General features: G+C 31.9%; 1 protein-coding gene across 1 annotated transcript; it reads left to right on the forward strand.

The window, feature by feature from the left end:
- Nucleotides 1-3,093: 3,093 nt before the first annotated feature.
- LOC149956626 (uncharacterized) lies at nucleotides 3,094-12,165 on the forward strand. Its single transcript, XM_090166891.1, has 3 exons — nucleotides 3,094-3,428; nucleotides 6,106-6,184; nucleotides 12,095-12,165. Exons 1-3 carry the CDS (start codon nucleotides 3,225-3,227, stop codon nucleotides 12,163-12,165), a joined length of 354 nt encoding a protein of 117 aa, XP_090023017.1. The 5' UTR covers nucleotides 3,094-3,224.
- The last annotated feature ends 15,334 nt before the right edge of the window (nucleotides 12,166-27,499 follow it).

Genomic DNA, 27,499 nt, shown 5'->3' on the forward strand with positions numbered 1-27,499 from the left:
GGGGATTTCCTCACCTTCACCAAGTGCAGTTTCGCTTAAATGTGTGGGCTGGTCTGTTAGGTGACAGAATTATTGGCCCGTTCTTCCTACCAAATCGTCTGAACGATCAAAATACTTGGAGTTCCTTCAAAATGAAATATCCAACGTGTTGGACGACATTCCTCTGGCCGAGTACAGACGCATCTGGTTCCAGCAAGATGGGGCGCCACCTCACCAATATCGTGACGTGGTTGCATATCTAAACGACGAGTTTCCTGGAAGATGGATCGGAAGAACTGGTCCTGTTCGTTGGCCTGCAAGATCCCCTGATCTAACGCCACTCGACTTTTTTTCGTTGGGGATTCGTAAAGCACTACGTATACCAAACACCAGTGACGAGCGTTGAAGATTTACGACAAAGAATCATCGAAGCATGTCGCCGGGTGACTGCAGAAATGGTTCGGGGAGCATTTCGCAATATGCAACATCGTGCATATTTGTGCAATGCATCAGAAGGTGGCATTTTTGAAAACATTTTGTAGAAGTCATTAAAAAACATTTGTCACTTGGGCTAATTTTTATTTGTTTATTTTTCGAAATCTTATAACTGAAATGCATGCTACCTACAATTCGTTAAAGGCTATTACCTGCTAGTACAACTTGTTTTTTTCCCCGACCTCCAAACTCAGTGAAAAATAAGTCTTTTTCAACCGAACCAAAATTATGTTTACACTTTCGACTATGCCCTACAACTTTTCTATTGAAACATTTTGCGTGAGACCTACCGTTGAAAAACAAATTTCCAAAACGGCACAAAATCATTCGATTTTTCTGAAATTTAGTAACCCAAGCCGTCCGTACCTAACAAATAAACCCTGTAAATTTCAGAACCCTAGCATAAATACATTTTGAGAAAACTGGCCTGATCGAGCAAATTGAGACACCCTGTATAGTCAGTTACAAGTTAATATAGGAAAAATATCTATTGCCTTTGGCGGAAAGATACTACTACGAATTTCCGGTAAATCGGAAGCGGCAATTTAGAATTTGGTCTATTTACGTTTGAATTTCTAAGTTTACTGCGCACGTTATATAATTTTGGAAAGTACTGTTTATTGCGTTGTAATTGAAAGTTATGATTTATCAATTACATTACATAAGATTTAAATTATAATTATTTCATTTTAGTACTACAAGTGAGGCAAACCTTAACCAAATCCGTTTGACGAGTACAGGGTAAGTAGAGAACAAGTAATGCAGAGATTGCCACGTTGACATGCGATTTGGTGATTGTTTATCAGCATAGTACTAAATTACGCTACAATTTGGTTTAAAAATAATAATATACAATTAATATTTATTGATCACTTTGAAATTTACGGAATAGACATTTCTAAAATAGATTAATATATTATAATATCACGGCACTCGTAGGAACCTTTAGAAGTTCAACAAAAAATAGGTGAAATTCCAAATTACAGTTGCTAGGCCGCCCAATGTACTAGATGTTTTCCCTTTCTTAATCTGCAGTATATTCGCGAACAAAAGTTATTGCAACGTTGTCTTTTCGTTGCTATCGCAAAAAAAGACTTTTTACACACAATCCTAAGGATTTGTGTGTATTAGTCTCACGTACAGTGTAGCCGATGCCAATGCCACTGATTCCGCCGTGTTGCGCATATCTCTTCAACGGTTAGGGCTAAAAGAGTCAATGATATCTCGTTCGAATGTACATACATCGCCATTGATAGCCTTTCATGAAGTTTTCAAATCGGAGCCCTAGAAGTTGGCAATTGCCCAATTTACTATTTTTGGAGGTTTCGCTTTATGTGGTAGATATTTTATTGAAAATTAAATCCGATAACGTTAAAAAAATATTATTGGATAGGTTAGGATTCAGCGGACCTACAACTTCGGTTATATCAGTAAATATTAAATTTAAGTATAGTTTTCAGGGTAATTTACGGGGCCCCAATTTTCGTGGTTTTATATTTTCGTCTAAAAATCTACATACAGTTCCTTAATTTAAGTCCGATTTTCATGAAAGTTATATTTTTGAAAAGCTGTGGCTTACATGTAACCTAGAGTTGCAAATACGTTACTTAATTGTAATTCTAAGTAAGGTTTTTTGGGCAGCGTATACGGACCCCCGCAATTTCCAACATTGTAAATCCGCGTGTTTATAGAGGTCTATGCACCAGTTTCCCTCTAGCGTTTTTCAAGGCCGTTCAGAGTGCGCCGCGCTTTCAACGTATGACCAGAAGTAAAAATTAGGTATGACACTGATCGACCTAGTCTTCGGCGTATGACCAGAAGTAATAAGTCTGACACTCAACGTAACAAATAAGTGTGATCAGAAGTAACAAATAAGGATGAAACTGATCGAACTAATCTTTGTCGAATAACCAGAAAAAATAAGTGTGACGCTCAACGGCCGACTAGTAGTAACAAATAAGTGTGATCAGCAGGAGTAAAAAATAAGAGTGACACTGATCGAAGGAATCTTCGATGCTTTAAAAATATGACTAGACGTTACAAATAAGTGTAAATACAATTATTTGTGACCGTGGATATATATTGGTTGTGATACCGTCGTTGCACGTTGCTGTGAATAGCTCAAACAATCTTAACACATTAGAAGGATTGTGTGTATTCTGACCATCGTACGTCTTGTTATGGTACGCAATGGCACGTATTAGAGGGTTATAGTCGATGAAATTGTGGCTTTAAAATTGGAAGAAGATTTCTGCTTTCCACCATTTTTATTAATCCATTTTAAACGGGGTTTGAGCGTTATGGTGTTCCACAACCATTTATGTCATGATAAGCAATCGGATCAAACGGTTACGAAATCCAAAATATCCGATTATATTACGGTTTTAGTTTTTGAACGCAGCAATATATGATGGGTGACGTATCGATGACGACCCAATTATTTTAGAATATCTCGCGCCAGCGCCAACCGCACGTGTGAAGACTTAAGTAATAAACCTCTCTTGTGAAGTAAGAGCACCATTCTATATTTAGACTTTCTATTAATTTTTATATGAAAACAAAAGAAGTTGAAATGGTTGAAGGTGAAGATCTTAAATTTGCTGTTGGTTTTTGCAGTGGACATATCGGAAAATCAGGACTTGGTAAGGCAACTAGCGCACCGTTCTGAAAAGCCTCGAGCCGTTGGTTATAGCGCGACTTTGCCCTTAAGAATTCCGTTGAAGGAGAATCGGATTTCTTCGACTCCCAATATGTGGCGGATATGCAACGGGCAGGACACGTGGGCAGGCAATCGGAGCAGAATCCGCTGTTTGTCAGGCGGGACGTTCACCCCGGGTAGACACATACCAAGAAGGAGATCGATGGACACCGATACAGCCAATTTTAAGCTCACTTCTTCAAGTATCTCGCAAATGTCCATGGTTGAAGACGACGACGTCTTCAACGAGTCCGTGGTAAGAATAGGGATTGAACTTCAGCCGCTAGTGGCGTGACCGAGCTAGAGGTCCTTCAGGCAAACGATGTCGGCTTATTACATTGGTACTCCCATGGACCAAGGATTCAAGGGGACTCGCTGTTCAGACTTTAAAAAGCACGCCTGAATACTGGGAATAGGAAAGTCGCGGGTATTTTTGTTCCAATGTGGACAAACTTGGTGTCGCTGAAGTCAACGTAGTTTGGTAGAGAAGCTGAAGAGTTCGTGTTGAATTTTGACGAAATGGCGCCGATGTTGTCGGTTAAATGATGAGGCTTCGTAAGTTTTAGACCTTTTATTTTTGAAATTGGTTCTTTATAAGTTAAAGTAATGGTAAATAACTATTGTGTTAAGTAATAATAACCAATAAGCAGCAATTGCCTTAGTTTTTATTTTATCAAATTCACTAAAACCTATTTCATTTTGAAACTTAAAACATTTTGTGAACTAAGCCTAACCTAACTTTCTCGCACGAACTGTCGCCTTAGCCCCGACTAGCCCCTCGAAGTGGTAGTTGAACAGAATTCTTGAGGCGCTTAAAAGCGGCTAGTGTACCTCAGTAAGCCTTCCAATTTAGGCCACGTCTACCGTGTCAAAATATCGCGAACAGTGATTCCCCTTAGATTCTTCGTCCATGGTAGCCTCAATAACGAGTAATTATCCGATGCCTCCGAAATAGATAAAAGAGGTAGTAGACGGCACCACTCCTCAATGGCTGGCCCCCTTTCGCTAGGTGGCTTCAACGAAAGCTCAACGCCACTACCATTGAACTACCGAGGCCACGAATAATAATCATAATAATAATAATAATAATAATCGGGGTAGTCTCCTTGTCCGTAATTAGACACAGGGGCGCCCGCAGAAGGTTTTCAAAGGGGAGACATTCTCCAAAATGGTGAGGGAATTTCCAACTTATATAAATGCATTAATAGCTCTTAAAGGGGGGGGCATTTGCCCCGTTTGACCCCCCCCCCTGCTGGCGCATATGATTAGGCCTAATACTCGCTCGTTTAATTTTTAACCCCTTAACCCATAACGGTGCTTGGAATCAATCTGTCGGCAATCCTCTGAAGTATTGGGTCGCTATGCATGTGGAGGGTTTATCCTAAATGACGTAGCTTAAATTTTTAATTGACTTTTAATGAATACGGGTTTTTTGCTGTCGTGGCCGCCGCCGAGACGAATATTAACCAGAAAATGTATTTAAAGGGAGTATGAACTTGTATGTTTAAAGTTGATCGACGAATTTCCGTTTGTGCCATCAAGTTTAACCCAAGCCAGGAATGATTTACGCTAGTTACGTTATTTAAAACTTGTTGCGCGTGTTAGCGGACAAGTTACTGAATAAAATAGTTTTATTTAGCTTCTATTCCCTTTAAATCGATTGATGGTCATACTCTTTGCAGGAATTATCCTAAAAAAAATAACATCTGTGTTCATGGTCAGGAAAATTCGTGACCACGCTTTTATATAATTTAATAGGCGCTTCAATAAATTACGCTGTCTTTTTCTTTAGTCCGCTACGCGCATGGGTAAGTTAATCCTAGTTCCCACTTGGCGAAAAAAAGCAGTTTTCGCGCTTTTAATTGACGTGCACGAATAAAATTTGCGAACATTTTCAAATTCGCCACCAAAATCGCGCCACCGCGGTTCGAAGCGAACGATCTATGTTTTTTGTTCACTGGTGTCTTAGCGAAATAACATTTCAGCCAATCGGAGAAAAACTCTGACGGCACATCCCGAAATGTAAGAGCCGCTACGTTTGCTTTTCGAAATCTGGTATTTTTCTTCGCAATCCTTTTTCTCACTAGATTTAGTAATACCTCGTATTGTTCTAGACGCATTCGAAATATTAGAAATATATTTATAATCCGAAAAGCCTTTGATTTTTGGAGAAAAATTTCTGATATATTGAATAAACCAATAAGATATTTAATAAATTTAAATTCATTGTATTGACATTTTCAACTTAATTCTCCATTTGGTTAATTTTGAAGCGATATGAAGCTTAGCGTTTTTAAATATTCGCGCGAAATGAGAACCTACCCCTAGGGATTAAACAAAATGCGCTTTTTTTTTCGCTATGCTTAAAATTAATTCGTCGACATATTTCGTGAAATGGGAACTAGGCTTTACTGAATAAAATAGTGAAGAGGTTTTGTTAGTGTTATTTGTAAAGCTAAATCCCTTCTATATGGAAATATTATGTAGCGTACTTTGAAATATAACACTTTTACTTCTAGAAAAATCGCTGAACAGGTTTTATTAAAGTGTCTATTGTAAAAGGAGGCACGTTGCTTTTATATGAAAAGTAATTTATTCCCGCGTGATGTTCGCTGTGAATGAAATGTTTTCTACATTGAGGAACTTATTTGTTTTACGTTAAATTAATAAGGTGGCAGTAGTATATCAATTTTTTCGTATCTCTTAACCGGCGGTCCGTAGGAACAATTGTCAAATAATATTGTCAATTCCAAATGACCTCAATAAACTGCAGAACTTTGGTCGTATCACCATTTTGGAAACAATCTGTTTATTTTTAAATTGGCGCATATAATGAATTTAAAATGATGTAAAAACCATATATTTAGTTATTGAGCCTGAATTTAACTGTCTTTAATATCGAGTATGCTAATTTAAAACAATTTGGTCCAAAGCGTCAGTACCGGCAAAGGATGGCTTGTTTGAGCGAAAGGGCGACCAACGAGAGAATCTACAACTTCTCATACCCTGAAAGTAATCAGAAATTACCATGAATGTATCCATTTCATCCATGAAAATTTAAAGGCCTGTGCGCATGGGCCAACATTTTTGCAAAACATTCTTGGTCAACACGAGTAGTGTTAACAGTTTATCAACTTTGGAAGAACGACCGGTTTTGTGAGCGAAGCTTAATATCCAAATATTTTAACAATACCACGTAACTTGAGATACGTGGTTTTGTAAAAATTGACATATTTAGATTCTACCACCCAATTTACGTATATAACATTAAAAACATTAATAGGTAGCAATTTAATTTCTTTTTTTTAAATCGAGAAAACATTTAAACGTATCTTTGATATTCACAACGCATTTCACGCAAAAGCACGTATCTTGCTTATTTTCAGCTTCTATTTCACTACATGACGCGAGACCGTGTATCTCTAAAAATTCCCCTTTAGCAAAATATTTTTAAATTAAAATCCTCATAAATTCAATATTGAAACGAAGTTATTTAAAAATAAAATTAACTCGCACGCAAAAACCTAACACGCGATTTCACAAGTCCCTGCAAAATTAAAAATCCATTTTTCTCAAAAAGGCCACCATAAAGATACGTGGTTTTGTTTTAACGGCGACGATACGTTCTTTTAATAACAAAGTTAAATCAATATTTTAAAAATAAGTACCTTTATTATTACAAATTGACAGACTTTTAGAAGGAATTTTTTTTTAAATTACCAGTAAATTTCTTCACCGGTTAACGCGTGAAATTTCAGTAACATTTGGTGTAGCGTGTGTTTGAAATCTCAACGTGTTCTCTCGTGTGCCTTCAGGCCAAAAAGACAGAGGGTAGCTGGTTCAAATTACCTGGGGCCCGTGTTTGAACAAACAGTTATTCATCTTCCGGGTTTTATTCCGAAATAGTTTAGCTATCCCTAGTAGAAACTGCTCTTTTGGGGCTTTGAACTTTATTTTTCCGGGACCCGGGCCCATTCACGACGGCCCTGATAGGCTTTAAACCCTTAATAAACTGAGTTAAGGATGGGTGATTACTTTCTACTCGTTTCAAACCAACGAGGAGACACGTGAAAGTGACCAAACAGTAAACTCAACACTTTTGGCACTAGGGATTTCAGTCGTTAACCAGCCCAGAAAATGAGTTTAAATACCAGAACAAGAGCATTTTTTTCTAATATTGCACATATTGCTTAAAGATGAAAACGTGTTTAATATTACCCTTACAAGTTAGGTATTCAGCTCCTGGTCCTGATGTTAATCGCCTTAAACATGCACCTACGGAGGCTAGCATTGTATTTTCTAAAAGCTTTTCGGGAAAGACCCGAACGCGGGCGCAATTATTCTTTAAGCTAGTTTCGGAAAATATTAGAGGAAATATCATTAATTAATTAGTACATATACAGAGTAATTTTAACATTTGACATCGTAAGGAAAAGCAGGATACGCGGTAAATTAGATTCCCTGGTGCGGTGTACATGTACGCGGTTTGCCATGATTTTCTCACACAATGGAATCTGCGTAAAGCCTCCGAGGGTATGTTTCATTTTTATGGCCTAAATTGATAAAATTTTGGAAACATTAATATTTTCAATGTGAAAATATACGAAATTCAATAGCGTAGGTACGCGGAACGTTACCATGATAACCACAATGTAGCACCCGCCCACGTTGGACCCAGTGGTCAGACTACCTATAGTTCAGGTGAAATTGAAATTCCGCTTTGATTCTCTGTAAAAAGCGATTTAACTCTAGATAATTATATAAGGGTCATTAACAAAAAATAAAACCAATGTTACCACTTTGTCAGGTCCGTTTAAGGGGCTGAAAATGGGGGATGTAATTTCACTTTTCGGAAAATGCTTTCTAATTTATTTTAAAGCAACTAATTAACTAAAAAATTTGCTCTAAATGGTATTTGCTTACTAAAAGTGTGGCGCATTGATGTTAATTTTTGGAAATCGCTCAGTGGCGTCGTTTAGGAGGGGCGCGTCATAACTCTCATTCCCCCTTTTCTTCAATCTCATTCATGACCGGTGGTAACAATTATATATATTTTTAAAAATTAAATGCTCGTAATATTTACTTAAAATAGTTTTCGGGGCTTTCAAAAACATATGGAATTACCCTTTTGGCTCACTAATAACGTTTCTAGAATTTTTTTAAGGTACCCCCTCAAATGATAAATCTCATGAGAAATAATTTATTTTGTTTTAGGTTTTTTATTACTTTTGATTTATATTATTGCAGTATCAAATAAATATAGTTAATTACCAATATTACTCGAGATGTAGAAATTAATAAAAAATAATTAACATCACCAAAAGTACTTTTTAATTTTTATCAGGTTCGTTACGCGATTGACTATTTACATATATTGTGATCATTTTGGGAAAAAAGACATTTTAAAAAAAATTTGTTTAAGTCGAAAAACATCAAGAAAATATTTATTCTTCTTCGTCGTCAGATATCTCAAAATTCAATATTGGAACATTTTGGCAATTATCAGCACAAATACAGGCGTCTGTGCCATGTAGGTCATTTTTTCGACAAGAACAGTTGCCTTTACAGCCACTTTTACACCCGCATTTTATAAGCTCTAAGATAGCTTCGGGTGCCGGTAACTCGAAGCTTGTAACCGCCCTGTAGCTTCTCGGGTTGTTTTCATTTAGTTTCCATTCTGAGCTTGTAACCGCCCTGTAGCTTCCCGGGTTGTTTTCATTTAGTTTCCATTCTGAGCTTGTAACCGCCCTGTAGCTTCCCGGGTTGTTATCATTTAGTTTCCATTCTGAGCTTTCTGGAAGTGGTAAGCGCGGGTGATTTTCTCACGAACCTTTCCAAACGCAGCACAGGTAATGCGCTTCTAATATATGGGGATTCATTGCGCCCCCTGGTAGGGGGATGGTTTTGCCCATGAAAACTACGCGAAGAATAAAGCTGCCAACGTAGCATTTCGTAGGTCTCAGCCTGCTTCTTCGGGCTGTTCAGTGAGCTTACATATTTCAAAAGATTATTCAAGAGGGCTTTTCTCCGGAGATGGATTGTTAATCTTACCAACTGACAAAGCCAAAATTGTGCCTCAGATAGAGAAACTTTAACCATTTCTAAGCTTGAAAATGACTTATTAACCCTAAACGTTGCCACTGCGGAGGAAATTAATTCACTTGCAAAAAGGAAGCTATACGGAAACTCTGAGATGAACGATTCCGAGATAGGGTCGCTTAACGTACTGCTTATTGATGATATGGCATGGGTCAGATTTATAGCCCGGTGTACCGGTAAGATTTAAACCACACCACCGGAGATCGATCATCAGAATGCCCTACGCCGGCGACCACAAGCCCGGACAGGTGACAAAACCAGCATGGGTAGTAGAACCCTACTACTGATGGTAGCACCCTCGACGCAAGCCACTCAACCCAGCAGAAAGTGCAGCAATGGTTCGACCAGCTCGCCACTTCGCACACAGCAGTGGAAATGAGAGCGGATGCTCTGGCAACTCCGGCCGACACTCTACCTAGGAAGGTAGAGCCAAACCCTTTGGAAAGAGCTCCTAAAGGGGAACGACGAGCACACAGCAGCCCAAGTAACCCAGCACAGCTGGCACCGGAGATCCCGGTGGACTCCAAAAGGCCAGGAAACAGGGCCGCCGTGCCCGCATATGGAGGCCCGCCGCCCCACAGCAGGCTACCCAATCCACCGAGGCGGCCAGTTTGCCTGGACCCTCTCCGTTAGCCTGGGTCGAAGCCCAGTATCCAGCCCACACCTGACCGAAGTCGGAGGTAAAGATAGGACCATTTGGACGGAGCTAACATCTCCCAGTGCGCCCCCGCCCTTACGGGTTACAAGAGCCGGACTCCGACCCCCCGGTAAAGCCACCTGTTATTGCACACTCCGATCCCTTGAGGTATGGCAGTAGTGCAGTCAATGAAAAAAAATGAACAAATTAAAACCTGCGAAGATTTAGGGAATTTATTTACTCTGACAATTCAGAAGATGGTCATTTCTTGGTTTTTGATACCTACAAGAATGGGTCCCTCAAAACACAAACAAGAAATAAACGCACAAATAATAGCTTGACCTATTATCACATCAACGACAGGACTAATAACGCTCACGTTCCTCTCAAAGAGTTGTTGTCTTCATTTAAAACGAAAGCAGAGCTAACAAGATACTTGGGATAATATATATTAGCACACAGTCACAGTCAGTCGAATAAATTAAAAATGTTTTTTGTTACGTATGGCTCTGTTACCAAGGCCCATGTCCCTGAAGAACACACACACGACGAAGCCGACACTCTCCTAGTATTACACGCTTTCTATGTTAAGAAAACAGTCAATCTCTTTGTCGAATTTACGGACACCGATGTTTCACTTCTACTTATATATTTTTTCCCGTTATTACCTATATAAGACCACATTTTTCTTAAAAAAGGGTGACACTAAACTAAATGTCGCTTCCACGTACAGTGCCCTAGGAGAAGATCGGGCACGGGCAATACTTGGTTACCGTGCATTTACAGGATCGGATATAACGGGAAATTGTTTTTTTGGATATTCCAAAGTATTTCTGAACAGCAATGATTACATCTTTTATGCCTTTTCTTCTTTGGGAGAGCCGGCAACGCTACCGAACCAAGCAATCGATGACAATCTTTTGAAATATGTATGCTCACTGAACAGCCCGAAGTAGCAGGCTGAGACCCACGAAATGCTACGTTGGCAGCTTTATTCTTCGCGTAGTTTTCATGGGGAAAACCATCCCCCTACCAGGGGCGCAATGAAACCCCATATGAAAAAATGACCTGCATTGCACAGACGCCTGTATTTGTGCTGATAATTGCCAAAATGTTCCAATATTGAATTTTGAGATATCTGTCGACGAAGAAGAATAGATATTTTCTTGATGTTTTTCGACTTAAACAAATTTCCTTTTTTTTAAGTGTCTTTTTTCCCAAAATGATCACAATATATGTAAATAGTCAATCGCGTTACGTACCTGATAAAAATTAAAAAACTTTTTATGATGTTAATTATTTTTTATTAATTTCTACATCTCGAGTACTATTGGTAATTAACTATATTTATTTGATACTGCAATAATATAAATCAATAGTAATAAAACTCTAAAACAAAATAAATTATTTCTCATGAGTGGCGAGATTTATGATTTGAGGGGCACCTTAAAAAAATTCTAGAAACGTTATTAGTGGGCCAAAAGGGTAATTCCCTATGTTTTTGAAAGACCCGAAGACTATGTTAAGTAAATATTACGAGCATTTAATTTTTTTAAATATATATAATTGTTACCACCGGTCATGAATGAGATTGAAGAAAAGGGGGGATGAGAGTTATGACGCGCCCCTCCTAAACGACGCCACTGAGCGATTTCCAAAAATTAACATAAATGCGCCACTGTTTTAGTAAGAAAATGCCATTTAGAGAATTTTTTTGTTAATTAGTTGCTTTAAAATAAATTAAAAACCATTTTCCGAAAAGTGAAATTTCATCCCCCATTTTCACCCCCTTAAACGGACCTGCCAAAGTGGTAACCGAGGGGCTAACCACTCTTAGAAAGTCTATACACCGGATTACACTTAGATTACCACTGCGAAAGGCAGGGACTTCAAAGATTACGCGTAATCCCATTAGTACAGTCAAAGGTACGGCTCTGTACACCGATTACGCGGAGTGATCATCCCCTCGGTAGTAACATTGTTTTTATTTTTTTTAATGACCCTTATATTATAATCTAGAGTTAAATCGCTTTTTACAGAGCATCAAAGCGGAACCCTTTTTTTGACAACAACGCCTGCACTACTAATGCAGTTAGATATTCCTGGTAGTAATGATTACATTCTGGATAAACGGGAAGATATTGTTCTCTTGATTGGCTGATTAAATCTATATTTCCGTTCACTAGGAGAAAGAGTTATAAAGCGTTCAAGCAGTTCGGACAAACACATCCTTCAGCCGGACATGACCTTCAGATGAAGCCTTTCAATAAATCTAACATAAACACGTGGCTATTTTATTCAGGGACTCGCGCGTAGGGGGGGAGGGGGGGGGTAGCATTTATTAACATTAAAATCGATTAAACTCGATGCCTACACTCTATGTGAAAGTTAACTTAAAAAATAGACATTTTGGTGCTGAGGTACGCATAAGTATAAGTAACTTTTAGAATTTAGACACTTGTACAGGTAAAACGGCTTGGTTTGTGATGAAACGTTTTTAACAGGACTTTCGTTTATAGTTTTAATTGATTTCCTAGCCATATTATTTCTATTAATTTTGAAAAGAAAGTTTATAAATGATTTTTCAAGAATTTTGCTGATTTTCAATTTACACCAGGTGGCGATAGCATCTAGGGTTAGAAAACAATTGACGGTGTTGTGCTAGCCTCTTTTGAAATGACTTTGGTCCATGAAATATGAAATAAAACGGCCACCATGCAATTCATTAGCTCGAGTTTCGTAAGCCTTGGTCTTCTAGAAAATAAATGTGTCGTATATAAATTCATCAGGGCGGTGAAGTGTGGGGTAGTGGTTATAGCCGTTAATATTCCATAGCCATTTCGTCATAACGAGGTGGGTTCGAACCTAGTTCGGATGGGTTTAATATCGATAACACGTTTGTTATAATTGAACCTTAATTTACTTACTTTATTATTTAAATTAAATGTTAATATGTAAAGGATTATGGATTTTTTAAATATTCCCCCTGAGAATAACCTTGATCTATACCCCACTGGTGATTTCGGAAAATACTCGGAAAGAGCTTTTTCTTTCTTGACTGAAGCCAATTTTCGTCTTCAGAGTATATTAAATAAGGATTGAAGGTTTTCTAAAAATGAACAATACCATTTCACCTTCTTTATGATAGTGAAATCAAAGGATTGTAGAATAGCATAAATGTTATAATAAGTGGATCATTATCTCTAAGTAGACAAAACGCTTTGCTACCTATGACTAGAGTCTTTGTCGGGGTCGGTTTGGCACCCCTTTACAAACCGCCATATACTGTGTATCACCTCGAATTCACTCTGAATTTTTTAGTAATTATTAAACGTAAAATGAGGTTTAATAAGAATTATGGAGGATCATACTTCTTTTAAAGAAAAGGGGAGATCTAAATCATTTAATCGTCAAAACAAGGGTAAGTTGTTATAACTAACTTTAAGCATACATTTTCAATATTGAAGTTGTAGTTTTTACAGATATAAATGAAGTTATCAACCCAATAAAAAGATCTAGTCGTCAGGGTAAGTTATTCTAAACATATATGCAAGGTTTCTTTTTGCCAGATATGACATAAAAATTAATTTCAGAAATAACCTACAATGCTGAATTTATTCAAAACAAGGAAAAGGAACTTTTACGAAGAACATCGCAATCGATTAAGACAGTCTCAAAAATAGGGAGGTCACCTGAGTTAATGGTAAATATTTTTTTAAAATTTATGGTATACGACATTCAGAGTGACTTGCGTTAATAGCCCACAATTTGCAGTTTAAATTTTTAGAATTATTAGTAAATCTTGTGTCTTCCAACACTGATAGTAATTCCGTTAACCAACCATCATTAAACCTGCACGAAGTTTTGAAAAATGTCTGCGATGGATTTAAATTGTTAATCAGAAGAACTTAAACATAAACAACATTACTCGGTATCATTATGTATGTGGGAAACATTTCAAAAACCAAGAAGGGCCTACCAAAGAGCAGCCTGACCCAGAAAAAGGGGAAATTGATTATGATAATGAAGATAAGCAAATGTAGGGTTTATCAGAAAATTAATGGATTTATTCTGTTGAACTATGTTTAGGTGACTTCTCAAATTGTGAGACTTCTACTTTGAATGAAGGTTATTGTTAATGAAGAACCTGTATCACAAACTGAAGCATTTCACAAAACACCTCCTGTATCATCAATTGAAGGATTTCACGAAACGTCACTGACATTATTCAACTTTGATCACAACTACTCCCGTTTGCATAAGTTATTAACTCACATAAATGATGTGAAGATGGAATATGAACGCTATTCAGCTAAAAACACAGAGAAGTCACTGTGGAAAATATTAATTAGAAGGTTTCCAAGGAATTTTCAGCGGGAGTTTTTATTTCTGCAATGATTATGGCCAATTTACACACGAATATCATAGTTTATCACAAAGAACTGAAAAAAGCTTGTTATAATAACAAAATCTCAACCTTATTTGATTTACTAGAAATTATCTCGGACATTGGTAATAGTAAACTTTGGGTAGGGATAGAAAATGATCCATCTTTCAAACGGGTCAAGTTAGGTTCTTTGAATTTTTGTGAAGATAGTCTCGTATTGAAAAAAAATGCCAGCCATGTACAACAGCTGCAAATCTTTTGAAGGCAAAAGTCAAACAAATTTCTGGCCAATCTAACATAAGCAAACACACAAATCACCGCTATTTGACTATTGATGGACTGAAAACTCAGGCCAAATTGTCTACCATAAAGACAAAAAAAATTTAGAGAAAGTTTAAAGTACCAAAAAGCCAAGATAAAGAAATCTTTGAATAATGGAGTTGACATTGATTATGATGACAGCCAATATTTAAAAGACATTCTTAACGAAAATTCTTTGGAGAACGTTAACTCATTTCAAAAATTACTACTGGAAGAGCAAATGAAAATAATTAATTCTAAAAATAAAACTCGTCCTAAGAAACAGCACCCAGGAATTATAAAATGGTGCTTGTACATGAAATTGCAGAGCAGTAGTTCATATAAATCCCTGACAAAGTCCTCGTACTTCCGTCCCAACGAACGCTTCAGTTCTACAGTGCTGATTGTACATCCAAAAGTGGTTTCCATGACACTTCACTAGAAGAAATGATAGTATTACGAAGCAAAATTAATCATGAATTAGAACCCCATGAAGAATACTACTCCTTGATTATCGAAGAAATTACAATTAAACAGGACCTTGTAATTAACACTAAAACCGGATAATTAATTGGATTTCAAAATCTCAACAATTTTAGAAATGACATAAAAGAAACAGAAGCTGAGATAATGGGTACACAACATAAAAATTGAGAATTGCATTCCTTTAGCCTCAAAATTTTTGCAAATAACGGTTCGCGGCTTAACAACTAAGTTTCAGTTTGCGTATGCGTTTTTCCCATGTAAAACCCTAAAAAGTGATGACATTTATTCTATAGTGTTTGAAGCTATAGCAAATTTGCAAGGTGTTAATTTTAAAATACTAACTATTGTATGTGACAAAGCTGGAATTAACCAACGATTTATTAGACAATGCATTGAAGGAACCCAACTTCAATATGGTGACAAAGTAGGGTACCGATGTAAAAATATTTTTAGCCCTGATCGCGATCCACTATATTTTGTGTCTGATTCGTGTCACTTAATGAAGACTTTCTTTAATAATGTTTTAAACAGTGGTTCGCTAAGGAAAACACGTGATTTAGTTAAAAATGGCAAATCAATTTCATGGACCCATTTTGTGGATACCTATCGCAAAGACTGCCAATCTCTCAGTCGCCTTGCTCCGAAGTTAAGTTATAGTCACATTTATCCCGGTCCAAGTGAATTAATGCGTGTTAAATTAGCTACACATATTTTAAGCAGTACAACTGCAAATGCGATGGATTATTTAGTTGGAGAGAAAGCAAGTGAAACAACCAAGCCGACTCGATTAATGGATCAGTATTTTGATATAGTCAACATAAAAAAATTGTAATGAGGCGTTTGTCAAAGGAAACCAATCAAGAAACCATTTGAAAGTTGCGATGATTGGCGTTATCAAGTAATGATAATGCAAAAACCAAATTTAATCTTATTTAACTATCAAAACCTTAATCTTTAGTGGCTGGAGCAAGAATTTTTAGGTTACTTTGACGAGTGGGAAAAAGAGATCGAAGCTTTAGAAATAGAAGGAATAGATAAGTCGAAAATGCTCGTCAGCAAAGAAACTCTTGAAGGTCTAAGAATAAATGGTATGTTTAAGTTACTGGTAACCCGTTATATTCTGCTTAACAAATATTTTCTTATTTAGTTTATTCTACCATTGCGACTACAAAGTTCCTACTAACAAAGGGTGCTAAATATATTTACACTGCGAGTTTCAACCAGGATCTAATTGAAAATCATTTTGGAAGACATTGGGGTATTATTGGTCATGCTGACAATCCAACACTTCAACAATATGAACAATCTGACAAAAAAAAATAAGCAGCTTGCAGCTTTAGTTCCTAAATCTAGAAATTGAAATGTCTCAAGACAGTTAAAAAGAAAAAGAGCTGATCGTTATGTTGATGCTAAAAAACGTTTATTTGATTAAATACTTTTAAAAATATTAAATATTTTGGTTAAATATTTTAAATAAAATTAAATATTTTGGTTAAATATTTTAAATAAAATTAAATATTTTGGTTAAATATTTTAAATAAAATTAAATATTTTGGTTAAATATTTTAAATAAAATTAAATATTTTGGTTAAATATTTTAAATAAAATTAAATATTTTGGTTAAATATTTTAAATAAAATTAAATATTTTGGTTAAATATTTTAAATAAAATTAAATATTTTGGTTAAATATTTTAAATAAAATTAAATATTTTGGTTAAATATTTTAAATAAAATTAAATATTTTGGTTAAATATTTTAAATAAAATTAAATATTTTGGTTAAATATTTTAAATAAAATTAAATATTTTGGTTAAATATTTTAAATAAAATTAAATATTTTGGTTAAATATTTTAAATAAAATTAAATATTTTGGTTAAATATTTTAAATAAAATTAAATATTTTGGTTAAATATTTTAAATAAAATTAAATATTTTGGTTAAATATTTTAAATAAAATTAAATATTTTGGTTAAATATTTTAAATAAAATTAAATATTTTGGTTAAATATTTTAAATAAAATTAAATATTTTGGTTAAATATTTTAAATAAAATTAAATATTTTGGTTAAATATTTTAAATAAAATTAAATATTTTGGTTAAATATTTTAAATAAAATTAAATATTTTGGTTAAATATTTTAAATAAAATTAAATATTTTGGTTAAATATTTTAAATAAAATTAAATATTTTGGTTAAATATTTTAAATAAAATTAAATATTTTGGTTAAATATTTTAAATAAAATTAAATATTTTGGTTAAATATTTTAAATAAAATTAAATATTTTGGTTAAATATTTTAAATAAAATTAAATATTTTGGTTAAATATTTTAAATAAAATTAAATATTTTGGTTAAATATTTTAAATAAAATTAAATATTTTGGTTAAATATTTTAAATAAAATTAAATATTTTGGTTAAATATTTTAAATAAAATTAAATATTTTGGTTAAATATTTTAAATAAAATTAAATATTTTGGTTAAATATTTTAAATAAAATTAAATATTTTGGTTAAATATTTTAAATAAAATTAAATATTTTGGTTAAATATTTTAAATAAAATTAAATATTTTGGTTAAATATTTTAAATAAAATTAAATATTTTGGTTAAATATTTTAAATAAAATTAAATATTTTGGTTAAATATTTTAAATAAAATTAAATATTTTGGTTAAATATTTTAAATAAAATTAAATATTTTGGTTAAATATTTTAAATAAAATTAAATATTTTGGTTAAATATTTTAAATAAAATTAAATATTTTGGTTAAATATTTTAAATAAAATTAAATATTTTGGTTAAATATTTTAAATAAAATTAAATATTTTGGTTAAATATTTTAAATAAAATTAAATATTTTGGTTAAATATTTTAAATAAAATTAAATATTTTGGTTAAATATTTTAAATAAAATTAAATATTTTGGTTAAATATTTTAAATAAAATTAAATATTTTGGTTAAATATTTTAAATAAAATTAAATATTTTGGTTAAATATTTTAAATAAAATTAAATATTTTGGTTAAATATTTTAAATAAAATTAAATATTTTGGTTAAATATTTTAAATAAAATTAAATATTTTGGTTAAATATTTTAAATAAAATTAAATATTTTGGTTAAATATTTTAAATAAAATTAAATATTTTGGTTAAATATTTTAAATAAAATTAAATATTTTGGTTAAATATTTTAAATAAAATTAAATATTTTGGTTAAATATTTTAAATAAAATTAAATATTTTGGTTAAATATTTTAAATAAAATTAAATATTTTGGTTAAATATTTTAAATAAAATTAAATATTTTGGTTAAATATTTTAAATAAAATTAAATATTTTGGTTAAATATTTTAAATAAAATTAAATATTTTGGTTAAATATGGCTGTAAACTTATCGTGTGCGCGAAGGTAATTGAAATACTGAAAATAAAGCCAATTCAAATTGGCAAGTTTAAATGGACAAAGTTCATTTCCTAATACCACACAATTTAAAAAACAACTCTCAGCGCTTTCAATAAAATTGTCATGGTTCATCAAGTTATGAGCTAATGCCAAATTCCCAAATATGTTGAAAGAATAAGGCTGGGTCTGGAATATGTCAAAGTATTTAATAACATCTTCCGGAAGCCTTTCAAGCGGTTTCTCACAGTCACTCTGAATGTCGTATACCATACCTTTTAAAAAATATTTACCATTAACTCAGGTGACCTACCTATTTTTGAGACTGTCTTCATCGATTGCGATGTTCTTGGTAAAAGTTCCTTTTCCTTGTTTTGAATAAATTCAGCATTGTAGGTTATTTCTGAAATTATTTTTATATCATATCTGGCAAAAAGAAACCTTGAATATATGTTTAGAACAACTTACCCTGACGACTAGATCTTTTTATTGGGTTGGCGTAAGAATGGTTGTTGATAACTTCAATTATATCTGTAAAAACTACAACTTCAATATTAAAAATGTATGCTTAAAGTTAGTTATAACAACTTACCCTTGTTTTGACGATTAAATGATTTAGATCTCCCCTTTTCTTTGAAAGAAGTATGATCCTCCATAATTCTTATTAAACCTCATTTTACGGTTAATAATTACTAAAAAATCTATAATTTGGATAATATAAACTATAACATTGCGTTATCAGGCTGAAGGTGACAGAAGGGCCTTGGCAGTTAAATGAAAAAAAAACATTGAGATGGCGCTAAGCGATGTGTTTTAGGGAGTTTGCCGTCCGCCATTTTTCCGTCAAAATCCCCCTAATATAAAATCTTATATTTAACTAAATATTTATAAATTATATTAATCTTATATTTAATTAAATATTTATAAATTATATTAATCTTATATTTAATTAAATATTTATAAATTATATTAATCTTATATTTAATTAAATATTTATAAATTATATTAATCTTATATTTAATTAAATATTTATAAATTATATTAATCTTATATTTAATTAAATATTTATAAATTATATTAATCTTATATTTAATTAAATATTTATAAATTATATTAATCTTATATTTAATTAAATATTTATAAATTATATTAATCTTATATTTAATTAAATATTTATAAATTATATTAATCTTATATTTAATTAAATATTTATAAATTACATTAATCTTATATTTAATTAATTATTTATAAATTATATTTATCTTATATTTAATTAATTATTTATAAATTATATTAATCTTGTATGTAATTAAATATTTATAAATTATATTAATCTTACATTTAATTAAATATTTATAAATTATATTAATCTTATATTTAATTAAATATTTATAAATTATATTAATCTTATATTTAATTACATATTTATAAATTATATTAATCTTATATTTAATTAAATATTTATAAATTATATTAATCTTATATTTAATTAAATATTTATAAATTATATTAATCTTATATTTAATTAAATATTTATAAATTATATTAATCTCATATTTAATTAAATATTTATAAATTATATTAATCTTATATTTAATTAAATATTTATAAATTATATTAATCTTATATTTAATTAAATATTTATAAATTATATTAATCTTATATTTAATAAAATATTTATAAATTATATTAATCTTATATTTAATTAAATATTTATAAATTATATTAAACTTATATTTAATTAAATATTTATAAATTATATTAATCTTATAATTAATTAAATATTTATAAATTTTATTAAGCTTATATTTAATTAAATATTTATAAATTTTATTAGGCTTATATTTAATTAAACACAAACGGTTAGTGACAATTTTCGACAATCCGCGATCACTAACGTCTATTCGAATTCAGCGGTGGATTTTGAGGCTTCAGCAGAACGACTTCGAAGTACAATACCAACCGGGGAAGATCAATCCAGTTGACTACTTATCCAGACACCCATTTTTTAATTCAGATACCCAAAGGGATGAACCGCGGTTAGCGTCACTTTTGGACCCATTTTTAGAAGCCATAACCCTAAAAGACGTAAAAGATGAAATTATGAAAGACCGGGTTTTGATTTTTGTTCAAGAGGCTCTTAGCGACAAGATCAAGTGGGATACAGTAAACCCGAATGACAACGACACGCCATGTTGGAAGGCTTACAAAAAGATACGAAATGAAATATCTGAAATTGATGGGTTGCTAGTCAGAGGAAATCAAATACTACTACCAGAATCATTAGAGAGCAAGGCAATCGCTATCAGAGATGGGCACTTGTTTTTCCTATCTATCTTTTTATCTCTCAAAATCATCAAGATGGCGCCAATATCACTATCACGATCAATTTTTTTTTAAATCCCGCAACGTTTCAACATCATTTTCAAATCAAAGATGAACAACCTAAATCGATCAATTTTTTTCCTCTCAAATTTTTTAATATATCGTCACTATCACTATTCCGATCAAATTTTCTAACAATACCTCAATACCCGATCAATTTTTTTTCTAAAAACCCACAAAGTTTAAAAATCAAATTAAAATCAAATCTTAGTACTTCCTACCTGATGGATTTTTTTACGTTTCAAAAACTTTTAGAAAGCACCACTATAAAATCCCTACCAATTTTTATCTAAAGCCCTTTAAGTTTCATATCAAGTAGTAAGTTATAACTTATGAAAATAATTTTTACCTTTTAAACAAAAATTCTAAATTTGAGACTAGTCAAACGACCTCACAATGGTTGCTTTCCAATTGCATGGTGAGCCACGTATCCTAATCTCGCGAATAATGTATGGTTTGGTTTGGTTTTAGTTTTATTTACCGCGCCCTAAAGAAATTTCTAGAATTTGTTTACAGTTTACACAAAAAATGCAGAGTTCAGTGGCTCTCGGCTAGTCCCAAGCCCACGTGACGACATCGGAAGTTCGAAACCACCGATCAGCAATCACTGTAGCTGGCGCCTTTTTTTGGACACGGCCAACTTTAATCTATAGCGCAAGATCGAAGTTGGCCGTGCTTAGAATAACGTGTACGTATGTACGAGTTACAATTAAACATTGAAAATTGAACCTTGAACCCTGTAACGTTGAGACAGAGAGAGCACCAACCACGAGCTTACCCCTTTTTTGTCAGCCCCCATACTCCTACTGGCATCACGCTGGCGCATTTGCTAGGGAAGGCGAAAATAAAATTTGTATCTCTTCTCGAACATCAGTGAGGGGGGGGGGGATTAAATGAACAACGCGTCAGAAACAAGATGTGCAAATTTATCCTTTAAATATATTTCAAAATAATCATTATCAGTCTGTGTCCACTGATTTTTTATATTAGGAGATGGGAAATTTTCATTTAGGTAGTTTGTTTTAAATTTGAGTTTGAAATTTTGATACCCTATACCATTTATTTAAAAGCTCAAGCAATTTTTTTTTTCAAATGTGATTGAAATCTCACTAAAAACAATCTTCCCCAAGTCTGACAGGCTGTGTAGGTTAAAAATGAAATGGCTAAATATTTTTGGTTTCAATAGTTGTACTTCTGGGTAAAAATTTGCATTTATTAAAAGGTATCGTGTTGAACGGTCCCGGAGCTTCAGTGTTTCCAGAATTTAATGCAAGGGAAGTTGCCTTTAAATATAGTTGAAAATAGGCATGGTTATTCTGTGTTCACCCATTGTTTATGGTAGGAGATGGAAAATTTTCATTGAAGCTTTCTTCTATGTGATAACCTTAATATATTCAAATTTTAACCCAGAATCGCAATTATTGAACCCAAAACATAACCACTTTTTTTAACCAACGCAACTATAAGCTTCAGTGTTTATAGCCTGCAATTTAAGGGAAGTTGCCTTTAAATATAATTCTTTATTGGTCTGGGATCACCTATTGTGTAAGGCACCATTAAAACAAAATAATTATGATTTTTTTTATTATGAAATTTTAGTAGTCATTAAAATCTTTTCTCTACTTTTTGCAATTGCATTTAATCATAACTTTTGGATGACAAAAAACCCGCCTTAAACCCTATAGTTCATTTATTAAAATTATTTTATTGTTTAGCTGCAGTACACTCAAAGAAGACATTGAAGAGTTTCAATTATAAAACATATTTTTGCAGTATTTATGAAAATCAAGATTGAAGAATAGTAAACTGGTAGAATTTGTGTAATATTATATGGACTATTAAATTTTAAATAGCCAGAAAAGTTATATTTTGTTGAAATTTAAAAAAATAAATAAATATAATTGATGTTAACCAATGTGGGGCTTGTGGGCAGCATTGTAATTTAACCACTGTAAAAATTGTGAATCTATTTTTAGTAAATTTTGTTAACTTAAGTTGTTTTAATTCTATATAGGTGTACCACGTCTTTGAAATAAATTAGTTCATTCAATAATTTACTTTTATATATTTAAATCGAAAATTCCTATTAACATAAAAAATTTGTACATACTTAATATGTAATAACTGATATTTAAATTTAATTTCGTTGTGCCTATAACAACAGCGTAATTCCTTGTCACAACAGGATAGTACATTGAAGGTTCTATTTTTAAAATACTGTTAATTGCACTTTATACATCCAAATGTACATTATATATACTGTAGCAAACGGTTTTTACTTGCTAAGTTTGCATGCATATTCCAGGTAAATTACTGTAAATTAAACAGTAATTGTTAACAGTGATCAAGGAGCTAAAGCATTGAGCTGCATGCCTTCGTTAAGTGTTCCCTTTGTGTTCATTTAGTGTTCTGGTGCTTTTTTCGGTTGGCGTTCCGCCGATGTCCGATGTTCTGTATGCATTACAGATGCTCCAATTTAGTTTCACTATTGTTCTCTTGGTGTTCCGAAAAGTGCACTTGTGGAAACGGATAAAGATCGTCTAACGTACACCTAGAGTGCACTTTATTACACCTAATAAACGCTAAGAGTACATCTGCCCAAGCGTTCAACAGATGTCAGATGCTCCAATTTGGTTTCACTTTTTGGCCTTCAACAGGCGTTCTTTAAACGTTTTTTAGGTGTTCAAAAGATTTGCAGTGTAGAAACTATTCTATGGTGAAACCTGTTAAAAATAACAGCTACATCCCGAAACAGCGAGATATCTACGAGAACGTATATGATGATATTAAAGCATCGCGAGGGAGAAATCAACTAACACCTCAACCTATGACTAATGTCAGGCCCTCAACGAACCAACCGTCACAAACTGCGACAACTATCCAAGTAGAGGGAAAGTAAGGTCGACACGCCGATCCCGGGATCGGGATCGTCGGGATCGTCGGGATCCGGGATTTAAGGGGTGAAATGGGGTAAAATCGTCAAAAAGTCAATGTATTTAGGGTATTTCTCGCGACGATGTGTTTTCCCGTATATCAACATATTGTGTCCAGGCCAACTTGTTCATTTATCTACGCTTATCTCGAAAGATACTTGAACGTATATCTTATCAAGTTTTATCGTACGGAATAAGTTGAAATGATGTAAAAATTGATAACCTAGGCGACGCGTGCGCAGATTACCCCGGGGGACGCGGTTAATTTGAATTTAAGAGTGTTTTGACGTCATGGAATATTCGTTGTTAAAGTAGAATGGAAATATTTTTAAACTTCATTTTAATATCATTGTAGTACGCTTGACACTTGAACCAATCTCACGAGTATTTCTTAAAAGAATATCTCGATCGCGTTTTATCGTACGAAATAAGTGGAAATCATGTAAGTTGTATGATTAATAACCTAGGCAGGAAGATAGCGCGCGCGTGCGCGGATTACCTGGGAGGCGCGGATTGCCCGGGGAGCGCGGTTAATTTGAATTTAAAACATGGATTCCCTCTCCGAAATAATTCATGTACTCAAAATTGGACCGCAAGTTTTTTTCTTTTAGGGGAATCTCTATGGGAGTTTAACATTACAATAAAGCTAATAGGTCCAGTTTGGGGTACTTTTGGTCCGAAATGGGGTACATAGGGCCGAAAATGGTGACTTTGGTCGTTTTAAGGGTACTTTTGGTCTATTTTGGTCCATTTTTGGGTACATCAGAAAAGCAGTTGGAAAAACGAAGAGCCTTATTTTTTTTTTCACCCATCTCCAAACTCCAAAAATTTATTGCTTTAATTTATTTATCGCTTCCGTAGGTATAAAATAAGATAAAAACCACTTACCTATATTTTAATTACGGTAAATTAAAAATACTTAATTAGTGTACTAAGTTACGTTTAAAAGAACCTTTTGTAACAATTCCAATATGTAAATATAGGTATAAGGATTGAAAAAATACTTAAAGTGGTTTTACTGATAAACTCTAAAGGAATTTAACTTTAAAGGGTATCTTAGTTTATTGTTTTTAATTTTATTCAAGTTGAAAACGTATTAAGAGTCCTTCAAAGTACTATAAAAGGATTTTATTTACGAACTTAATTCATATTTTCTTCAAACTTTCAATTCGCTTTTATTACTATTTAAATACGGTAAAATATAATTCTTATACACAAATATAGTCAGAAAGATACTATAAAACACTAAAATTAAAATTAAATTAAATTTGTGTGGATAAGATTTGTAAATATCATTTTGAAACTAATAACTTTCACGCTTTATTTAAGTCAAGCCAATAAAAACAATTACCTATATTTTAAATACGGTAAAATATAAATACATTTCCGATATGTAAATAGGTAGAATAACACTGTGAAAAGTTCCTTTTTCTTCTTTTAATACGACAACACACAACTCTGATACGCAAATATATAAAGAAAATATAAAAAAAATTTACTCTACGTTCGATACGTTAAAATACATTTCCGATACACAAATATAGATAAAGAAATACTATAAAATGTAAAAAGGTAGAAAAATACTACACATTAACCATTATGAATTTAAGCTTACAACATCCTTCACGTATAGAGCATAACATATATGTTCAGAGTTAACTTGTTTCCTCGTTATCTTTATCGCATGTGTTTTAAATAGCGTATGGAATAAGTTAAGAATGTACTGAAATGGTGTATGTTTAAACCTCGTAGAATAAAGAGTAAAACATATGTTCAGAGTCGGCTTGATTACTAAAGCGAATAACACAGAGACGTTTCCAGTGTAGTCACGTAGGAAGAAAAATACTACAACACTCTCTATACTCTACATTCAACACGTTAAAATATACTTCCGAAATGCCAATATAGGTAGTAAAATACTACAAAATCTCTATACTTTACCTTCAATACGTTAAATTACATTCCAATATGTAAATATAGGAGGAAAAATACTACAAAAGCCTCTTTTCTTGGCGTTCAATATGTTAAAATAGATTTCTGAAATGCAAATGTAGGTAGTAAATACTACAAAATCTCTATACTCTACCTTCAATACGTTAAATTACATTCCAATATGTAAATATAGGTAGTAAATACTACAAAAGCCTCTTTTCTTGGCGTTCAATATGTTAAAATAGATTTCTGAAATGCAAATATAGGTAGTAATTACTACAAAAGCCTCTTACTCTACGTTCAGTACGTTAAATTAATGATATGCCTCCGATCGAATCGTTCATTTTTTCCTATTTAAATATACGCATTTAAATTAGAATTGCTTCTAGTGTTCGGCAGTCGATTAATTTTTATCCACAAATTTTCCGATTTATTTAAAAAACGTTGGTAAAAAGAATATCATTTTAACTTATTTAATTGTGTTTTTTACCCAACCAAGCATTTATTTGAATAAAAGTGGTATTTATTTAAATAACCAATAGTTAAATAAAAATTGTTAAATGTTTAAATAATCGAAAGTGAACAAGCCTATTTTTTAAATAAAACAAACAGACTTTAGAGTTGATAAGATTTGTAAATATCATTTGAAACTAATAATTTTCACGCTTTATTTAAGTCAAGCAATTACATTTTTAAAAATGAAAGAAGTTAAACAATATAAAAATTTGTAAATATTGTAAATATTTTTAGGTAATAAAGAAATTAAGAAATGTTTTAATTAAAATATCTTTCATTTTCTACTACATTTTTAAAAATGAAAGAAGTTTAACAATATAATTATTCTAATATAATTTCAAAATCAGGTATTATTTAAAGTACAAATGCATAATTTAGTGAAGCAATTCTTATTTAAATACTTTTATTTAATTAATTTGTGTATCTGAAATGTATTTATTGAAAAATAAGTGGGTTTTACTATTTATCACGGTTTTATATATATATATATATATATTGGAATTGTTACAAAAGGTTCTTTTAAACGTAACTTAGTACATTAATTTATTTTGGAAGTTCAAAACGTATTAAGAGCCCTTCAGAGTACTATAAAAGGATTTCATTTACAAACTAAATTAATATTTTCTTCAAACTTTCAATTCGTTATAATTTGAATTTAAATGAAAACATCATGGATTATAGGTGCGTAATCTACCATTAGACCGAACGGATTAAAAAATACTTAAAGTAAGTGGTTTTACTGATAAACTAAAGGAATTTACCTTTAAAGGGTATCTTAGATTATTGTTTTTAATATTATTCAAGTTCAAAACGTATAAAGAGTCCTTCAAAGTAATTTAAAAGAATTTTATTTACGAACTAAATCCATATTTTAGAAGTTAGTTTGTATGAAATACTTACTAATACCTGAAAAATAGACTTTAGAGTTGATAAGATTTGTAAATATCATTTGAAACTAATAATTTTCACGCTTTATTTAAGTCAAGCAATTACATTTTTAAAAATGAATGAAGTTAAACAATATAAAAATTTGTAAATATTGTAAATATTTTTAGGTAATAAAGAAATTAAGAAATGTTTTATTTAAAATATCTTTCATTTTCTACTACATTTTTAAAAATGAAAGAAGTTTAACAATATAATTATTCTAATATAATTTCAAAATCAGGTATTATTTAAAGTACAAATGCATAATTTAGTGAAGCAATTCTTATTTAAATACTTTTATTTAATTAATTTGTGTATC

This window comes from Leiobunum rupestre, chromosome 2, assembly GCF_980474605.1.
Source record: "Leiobunum rupestre chromosome 2, qqLeiRupe1.1.hap1, whole genome shotgun sequence".
Lineage (NCBI taxonomy): Eukaryota > Metazoa > Arthropoda > Arachnida > Opiliones > Sclerosomatidae > Leiobunum > Leiobunum rupestre.